Source organism: Agelaius phoeniceus, chromosome Z (assembly GCF_051311805.1).
Source record: "Agelaius phoeniceus isolate bAgePho1 chromosome Z, bAgePho1.hap1, whole genome shotgun sequence".
Classification (NCBI taxonomy): Eukaryota; Metazoa; Chordata; class Aves; order Passeriformes; family Icteridae; genus Agelaius; species Agelaius phoeniceus.
In genome coordinates this window covers 58,750,054-58,758,620 of record NC_135303.1, presented here as the reverse complement: position 1 = coordinate 58,758,620, position 8,567 = coordinate 58,750,054, and the positions used below count along the sequence as shown (strand labels likewise).

Below are 8,567 nucleotides of genomic sequence, written 5' to 3'. Positions count from 1 at the left end.
ATTTGTCAGAGGCGAAGTGATAGGCATTAGTGCCGAGCGGCGATTAATGGCAGCCTGCCGCCCATTGGTCGCCGCCACCGCCCTTCATGGGCGGGGCGCGGGGGGAGCGGCTGACAGCGTCGCGGTGCTTGATGGGAGAAGTAGTCCCCGGAGCGGCTGTGTGCGGGCAGTCTTGGCGTCGGGAGGACTGCGACTCCCAGGGTGCCCCGCGGCGGCGGCCTTCCGGCTGCTGTGAATATGTATCAGAATGTTAATGACGAGCCGCCGCTAAATTTGGTCAAAGGAGTCACTTCGGCAGAGCGTGCTGTGGGAGCGGCGCGGAGCGGCGATCGGGCTGGACCGGGCTGGGCAGGACACGGCTGGGCTGGGCCGGACCACGCTGCGCTGACGAGCCGAGTACGGGGCTCGGATCTGCGCGTCCCCGCCGCCACCACCGCCACTTCCCGGAGTTTCGAAAGGCGCGGAGGGAAAAAGAGAAAAAAAAAAAGACATAAATAAAGCTGCCCAGACCGTACCGTATTTTTAAATCTTTCTCGCTTTTTAAATTTTTTTTCAATTAAAAAAAAAAACAAACAACAAAAGGCGGTCGAGCAGCACTAGCGGGGGAGATGCGGTGCGGGCGGTAGCAGCGAAGACCGGACCGCCGCACAAAAGGGCACCGCACCGCACGCACCCCCGCCGCGGCAGCGGAGCAGCCGCCCGACCGCCGCAGCCACCGTCCCCGCCGGGGCTCCGCGCCCCGCTTCCTCCGGCGCCGGGAGAGCCGCCGGCAGCAGCAGTAAAAGTTTTCAGGAAGGGAGGAAAACTGCCGGCGGGGGGAATCTCCGGTGGAGCGCGCGTCGGCGCCGGCAGAGGGGCTTTCCCCGCCCTCCTCCACCTCGCCCTCCGCCGCACGGGGCTCGTAGCCCGCCGGAGCCCGTGGAGCGGCGGCGGAGCTTAGGAGAACCGGCCGGCGTCGCCCGCTGACCGCCCCCGGGGGATGTGGCAGCGGCCCCCGAGCGTCGCGGACGCCGCCGCCGCCGCCGTCGCGCCTCGCTGCTGCCGGCGGTGCCCCGCCAGCCCTGGGGCGGCGGGGCCGGGGCGTCCCTGCCCGCCGTCTCCGCCGCCGCGCCTGCAGCCCTGATCCCCGCCGCTCCGGCCGCCAGCGCCCCCCGAAGCGGCGTGGATGATCCGCGACCTGAGCAAGATGTACCCGCAGACCCGGCACCCGGTGAGTGGCGGCGGCGGCCCCGCGGGCAGCGCTCAGGCGTGGGCACCGCGGAGTTGTAGCCATTTTCTTATTGTTGTCCGCCGCGCCGCCGTCGCTTCCCGGGGTCGGAGTTGGCTTGTTTGAGTTGCCCTCACCCGGTGCGCGGCGGTCCCGGCGCCAGCCCCGCGTCCCGCGGCTGCCGCCGGTGCGGAGGGTCCGAGCGGGCGACACCTCTTCCAGCTGCGGTCCCGCACCGCCGGCGGACACGTCGGGGCAGCATCTCGGGGCGTTTGGGGCATCGCGCCTCCGCCCGCGGACGAGCGCTGGGGCGCTGCGCCTCGGCGGAGCCCCGGTGCGAGGACCGCGTTGGGGGACGGCGGCGGGCGGGAGGTGGTGACCGGATGAGAGGGTGCGATTAAAAGACCTGATATTCCTTGCTTGCAGGCTCCTCACCAGCCAGCTCAGCCCTTTAAATTCACCATTTCAGAATCCTGCGATCGGATTAAGGAGGAGTTTCAGTTTTTGCAGGCTCAGTACCACAGGTAAGACTGCCTACTTTGCCCGAGCCGCGCGTAGTCTTTCCTCTCGCCGTTTTCCGCGCCGCGCCCGGAGGGACGGCGGGGCGGGGGCCCGGGACCCCTGGCGGAACCGGGAGCGGGGCGGACCCACCCCAGCCGGGCGCTCCTGGCCGGCTCCTCCGCATCCCGCTCTGCTCCCGACCCTGGGGACGAGGGGCTCCTGTGGGCCCCGAGCCGAGCGGATTTTCTTGTTTTCCCCGCGTTCCGTTTTTGTTCATGTTCTTTTTTTCTTCTTTTCTTTTGTTTCTTTTGGTCTTTTTGTTTACTTTTGGGTGCGGAGTGGGGGAGGGCGGGTGTTGATAGAAAAATATGTGTCTGGTTGGGCTCGTCCTCTGCTTTTCTTCGAAATGCCGCTCAGGACAGGCATCTTGTCTTGGCTCGGCCCCCTCGCGCCTTTCATTGACATGTCAAGTGCTGATAACCTGGAAGTGAGGCGGCGAGCTGTTTCATTATCCTTAGGTGAAACAGCGCTGTGTCCTCAAAGTGACAAGTGACTTCTGGCAGGATTGTTTAGCGGGCTTCTGAAAACCAAATAAACACTGGAAGCGATAGTATTTACCACGGTATTCATTAAATTACACGCAGTATTCTACTTGCAGTTCTGTCATCAGTAACAGCAAAGAGCAAAAATTCAAATCCACAAGTTTTTCTTCTTGAAGCGGTAATGTGCATGGGATTCTTCTGTGGGTCGAGTAAAAGAAAGATGTGTTTCTAAAACACCTAAATAAAAACTCTGAAACCCAAATTACATTTTTGTTAGTAGCTTCTCAAGCTTAACTATTAAAGATATGAACCCCTGCATGCTTCTTAAACCAGCGTCAGTGTTTAGTTTTTTTGTCAGAAAAATAATTTTCTGTGTATACCACATGTGTGTCTGCAGTTCTTTTAGGAGATGAGGATGCTGCATGGTATCCTTTGAAAATGGAAAAGTACAAACCTCCATCCTAAACTCCCAAGCAAGAACTGGAATACGCATTTATGTTTGGGTAGTGGAGAAAAGGGGAGCAGCCGGTGCTCAAGAGAATGTCACTTTAGTGTTATGAAGTACCCATGCTTTTTCCTTTTTGTGTCTTGAACAGTTTAAAGCTAGAATGTGAAAAACTGGCCAGTGAGAAGACAGAGATGCAGCGACATTATGTCATGGTAAGCAAGCTGCATAACAAATTCAAAATGTCTATTAGCCTGGTATACTGAGACTGACATATATTCGGATTGCTGGAGGCAAACAGGAAGATTGTAGTAGTGCTGCTGTTGTTGAAGTTGCATCAGTGCTTCCATTATAAATCAGTAGTTTCTGGGGTCTTTTAACTTCTTTGCAGTGGTCAGTATCTGTGTGAAACTGGCTTTTTGATCTTTTAAGCAATTGAGCATGTTTCTTCCAAATGCTAGTAAATCACTTGTCAGCCCTTTCAAGCTGTGTGCAACTTCCATAGTGCACCTGGGGATGATGTTTTCACTTTTGCTGACTTTTCCCAGTGGTCATATTTCTGTAAAATGGTTCTGGATAGTATTTTTTTCTGTGATGGCAGTAAGACAAAATTGTACCTAAGTGCATGCAAATCCAAAGTCTACTTTCTAGAGGAACTGTTGCTCTTTGGCAGCTGAATCATTGTTTCATTAAATTGAGAATGTCAGTGATCTCAGCTGTGAAAGGGATTTCCTCAGTTGTTGTGGTCTGCCTGGTTAAATTATGTGCATAGAAAGACATTTCTAAACAGGTAATTGTGTGATGGATCCTGATAACTCTAGAGGAACTCTTGATATCTCTCCTCTTGTATATCTCTGAGGGATTAGCCATTTTCCATATGCACAAGACAAGTAATACTCTTGTATACACAGAAAGAGTAAATAACCTTGAAAAAATCTTAAGGGAGAGCACAAGCAAATTGTAAGGCTCGCAGTTGTCATTTTAATGCCTGATATGCCTAAGTCTTGGAGATTGTTTTGTATTAACATTGCACACTGAAAAGAGTTCCCTGCAGTACTGGGGCACAGGAGGATGTACTAAGATTGGTGTGTCTGCTCTGGCCCTGAATTTCCATGCTCTCTCCTTTTTTTTTTTAATACCTGCCATTTAATTACAGGAATTTTTTGTGGTTTTTTTTTTTTTTAATTTAAAATATGGAATCGGTCTGTTAGATATTGCTGATTTATATGTTTATATGCTTGAAGCACTTTGAGTGTTTTTTTGGCATCTTTTATGTATGCTAGTGAATAGAATCTTCATAATTTTCTGCTTTTAATCCTTGATTCTGCTTGTGATTATTTTTCATTATTTTGCTGTCTGTTTTTGCCTTATTTTACAGCTGTTCTTTGTAAATGTGACATGAAACAATGTAGATAAAGCAAAAAACAAAGTTTATTCTGAAACACTTTGCAATTCCAGGAACTCTTCAAGGCAAATTAATGTGTGTAGGTTTGTATGTCTTTGTACAGCTGATGTTTCAGTCAAAGTGAATTCCAAAATAGTTTTCACAATTGCAAAGTCTAATAGAGTAATTTTCTTTTTTCTTAGTATTACGAGATGTCCTATGGGCTGAATATAGAGATGCATAAACAGGTAGGTAAAGAATTACTTTTGTCGTAAGAATGCTCTGTATAATTTCTCCCATCAATCTTAAAACACACATATTCTGTGTGACTTGCCTTAATTGCATGCATGAGTGCATCAGAAATTTTTTTCTTCACCTGACCCTGAATCTTCTGCCTTACGTTTGGTATGCAGACTCTTTGTAGGTTATGGTCTTGTCTGCCAGTTGTGCATTATTTGCTTGACTTTCCATGTGCAATTTTTGCACATGCAGGCATTCCTATACTTCACAGGGAGAGTGTCTGTGAGGATGGGTGGGTTTGTGGGATGTATCTTCTTTACTGTCTGGTCTCAAACCCTTGGGGTTTATTTTTTGGGATATGTGTATTAGGAAGGGGAGCATGTGTGGAAAAAACTGGATTTTTTGGTTAACCTAGGGTGATTTAAGCTGGAGCTACAAATGCTGTTGATGTTACAGCTATGTTGATATTTCCCTCCAGCTGCTTACTTGGACTTCTGTCCAGAACTAGTGTGCTAGTATCTCAAACACAAAGGAGTAAATGAGCTTTCTGTGATGGTGTAAGCATAGAATCATAAAATGCTTTGGGCTGGAGGGGACCTTAAATATCGTCTGGTTCCACCCAACCCTGCCATGGGCAGGGCACCTTCCACTAGATCAGGCTACTCAAAGCCCTATCCAGCCTGGCCTTGAACGTTTTCAGGGATGGGGCATTGTCAGCCTCCCTGTTCCAATGCCTCCCCATCTTCACAGTAAAGAATTTATCATAATATCTAAATTAAACCTGCCCTGTTTTCAGTTTAAGGCCATTTCCCTTTGTCCTATCACTACATGCTCTTGTCGAAGGTCCTTTAGAGCTCTCTTGTAGGCCCCCTCTAGATACTGGAGAACTGCTATCAGTTCTGTGCCTTGAACTCTAGCACTTAGGCCAAGATTAGCAAGAGATTACTCAGCTAGAGCATGCTAATGTAAATTAGAGTTTCTTTTTGATAATGTACATTTTTTAACCTTCTCTAGAGGAGAAGAAATTGAACATCTGACCTCTTTTCCAGTGAGGGAACTTTTTATGTAGTGGAGTTTAATACTGACAACTCATTTTAGCAAATGGTTGAGCAATTTGCCAGCGTTGCTGGGGAGCGTAAACTGCAGAAATAAAGAAATGATTGGATGGGAAAAGAAAGATCACCTGAAAATTGGTTTGTATGTGCTTCTGTTCAAAGTTAGGGATTTGGAATTTCTCTGGGTTTGGAAATAGGATTTCTTTATCTTGTTGATCTTTATCAGCAGACTTTGAACTCAAAAGTTTTTTCATGTTATTTATTATATTTTGTATTCCATTAGCACATCAATGCCACAGAACTGATTAGGGACATTTTTGCTAGATGGCATACATACGAACACACTGGGATTTCCCTCCTCAAAGCATTTGCAGCTACATTTTGCATTCTACAGCTCCAAACTTATGGAACCCTGTACATACAAGTTATTTTACAGACATTCATAGGTCTTTTGAATTCTGTGGGTCCTTCTCACAGGTAACGTTAAGACTCAACAAATGGCTGACAGGAAAAGGCAGTGATTGCAGAGATCAGATTGTATGCACATGTTGACTCTCTGGACCTGATCCTTGTTGTGTGTGCTGGTGGAAAGATTGGTCACTGAATCTAAGAGGTGTTGGATCTGTTCTCAAATGAATATCCAGATTGTTTCAGGTCCCATTAGAGTAAAACAAAAAACAAAATAAAACCAAACAAATCCTCAATCAGTAAAGCTGTAGATATGGAAACAATTCACACAGACCAGAGTCTTTACAGGCCACCTACGTAGCAAATTCTTACAGGCGTTTTAAAGCTAGCATTGCAGTCAAACTTGTTTATATTTCTAGATACCCCATTTTTACAGCGGTGCTTTAGACTTACACTGACAGCACAAAATTCTTTGCAACAAAATCAGCTTGCAAGTGCAATGTGTAATGGAATTATATTAAGCAAGGGGAAAAAAAAACACAGCAAAAGACTTTTAACTTTAAATTTCTAAACATTTTACTTCAGAAATTTTATACATTTATGGTGATGGAGTCGTCAGTGATACTCTGCAGAAATTAAGTACTTGGTGACAACTAAGTGTGGGGATTACAAAGCACTGGGTTTTAATTGAACACCTTTTCCCATCACCATTAATTTCATTCAAGTTTTAAGTATTGTACTCGCATGCTAAACACTGAAATATTTTGTCAGGCGATGAATCAAATTAGTTGCGGCTAAGAAACTTGTTCACTCACATTCTTAAAACTGATATCAATTTCCTGTCTTTCATATCTCCCTTTCTATTGACACAGTGTTGTATTTTTCCTTTTTCCTCTTGTCTCAGCAAATGCAAAATATTACCATTTTCCATTATGATCACGGTATTACGGTCCAGTTTGATATTTGTATAGATGGCATTGATTGCTTCATTCGATGTGTGTGAAGCTGTTTTAGTCTACCACCTTAAGTTCCCTTTTCCTCCTCTCCCATCTTTGAATTTCACTCGGCTGAAATTGAGCAATTCACCCTTTTTTATTTTCCTTCTCCCTTGCCCCACCAGCTTTCTAAATTCAATCATATAAAAAATCCTAAGGGCGGTTTATCACATTATGAAATACAGACAGCCCTGCAAACCACCTACTTATTATATTTTCTTTCTTTTTTTCACTTTAGCACAGAGGCATATCTGTCTTTATTTGTTTTTCTGGGCAGACAGCCTTGGTTCCTCTCGGGTTCTTTTCCAGATGTACTCAATGGATGCCCTTGTAATGGAAAGCAGGCAATAATGCGGTGAAGTTGCCCTTCGGCGTAATTGGGCCTAGTTCTCAAGATCAGGTTAGGCTTATTCACTTATTAGATTTGCGTCTCAAAGGGTTCAAGAGCAGGACTCCCTGGAGTCCTTGGAAGTACCCTAGTAATTGGTGGCCCTGATATTTGAAACCTTTGTGTATTTTTCTGTTAAAGCTTCTGTTCTTCTTGGCTGCTTCCAGCCACAGAGTATTTATTTTTAGAGAAATTTTTCACTGGAACAGAAAATGATGTGTGATAGAGTCATGACTCTGTGACTTAGCAAATTGATAAAAGGATAAACGTGCAGAAAGCAGCAGTAGTGAGTGTGCCTGTGTGGCTGGGGGCATAGAGGGGGGAAGAGCATCTCTTTTCCCACCCCTTGTGTGATGCTCATCATCAGTCATCCTGTGTTGATTTTGATAGAAGACTATTAAAGTGAAACCTATGGGGAATTTGTCATTCTGAAAGGAAAGCTAATGTAATTAGTACCAATTAAAGTACATTTAGTAAATTGGATTTAATCTTAATTAAGCCTGCATAATGTTGCCAATTTTTAACAATTATGTTTGAGAACATAATTAATTTAAATTTTGGTAACTGAGTAAATAGCATTAGACTGGTAGAATTAGGCATTTGTAATTTTTTAAAAGACAAATGTAGGGTGTGTTGTCACATGTGATGTTATAGCCTAATATACTAAGCTGATTTCTGATATTCTGTATTAGGATCAATACAGCTTCAAAATCGACATGTTCTGGGAAAAAAAAGATACTGGATATTAGGAATTTTGGGTTGCAGTATAAGCAGATATGTCCCTACTATTTTAGATTTTAATATTAGCATAATGCTTGACTGTGGTCTAAAGATCCCCACTTGTTACTAAGTTGCTTTTTAAAACATTTTTAAGAGGCTCAGTTGATAGTTTATGAATGAATAGTTAATTGACTGGTCTTTGTTTCTAACATACTGTTGGTACTTGGAGGTGGTCAATTGGTTTAATTTCTGAAATTAGAGTGTTTTAATGTTATGGTAAACAGTTTATTTAAATTGCTGTAATCAAACACCCTTGCTGAATGTTTAATTGAGAATTGTAATTATAAAATAAGTGTCTGTATTTGGCTATAGACAAGAGATATTTATGAATGGGACTGATGGAAAGTATAAATAAGATACAGCATTAATTTTTTATTTTGTGTTTCTTTGGAGATGTCAATACATAAATTCTTTTTCACACTTTTTGCCTAGACTGTCATATTTGAACTAATTCATGTACTAGAATGTTGAATTTCAGCATTTTTGGAAGGAAAATTTAGGTCTTTTAAGAAGTTGGGTATTGAAAAATAAATGAAATGGCTTTTTAAGATCACAGGGAAAAAAAAAAATCAGTCCAATCCATGTAAATTTTATTACAAGACTTGGGTAGCAACCATTTGAG

The 8,567-nt window shown here is 44.6% G+C and overlaps 1 protein-coding gene across 3 annotated transcripts in view; it reads left to right on the top strand.

Moving 5' to 3' along the window:
- Positions 1–239: 239 nt before the first annotated feature.
- Positions 240–8,567, top strand: part of LOC129132686 (transducin-like enhancer protein 4) — a 98,916-nt gene continuing 90,588 nt past the window's right edge. For all 3 annotated transcript variants that reach the window (XM_054652093.2, XM_077171349.1, XM_054652092.2), the window contains exons 1-4: positions 240–1,210; positions 1,634–1,731; positions 2,847–2,910; positions 4,283–4,327. In XM_054652093.2, the coding sequence (XP_054508068.1) occupies positions 1,166–1,210; positions 1,634–1,731; positions 2,847–2,910; positions 4,283–4,327 (252 nt within the window). In that variant the 5' untranslated portion in view covers positions 240–1,165. The remainder of the gene's footprint in view (positions 1,211–1,633; positions 1,732–2,846; positions 2,911–4,282; positions 4,328–8,567) is intronic.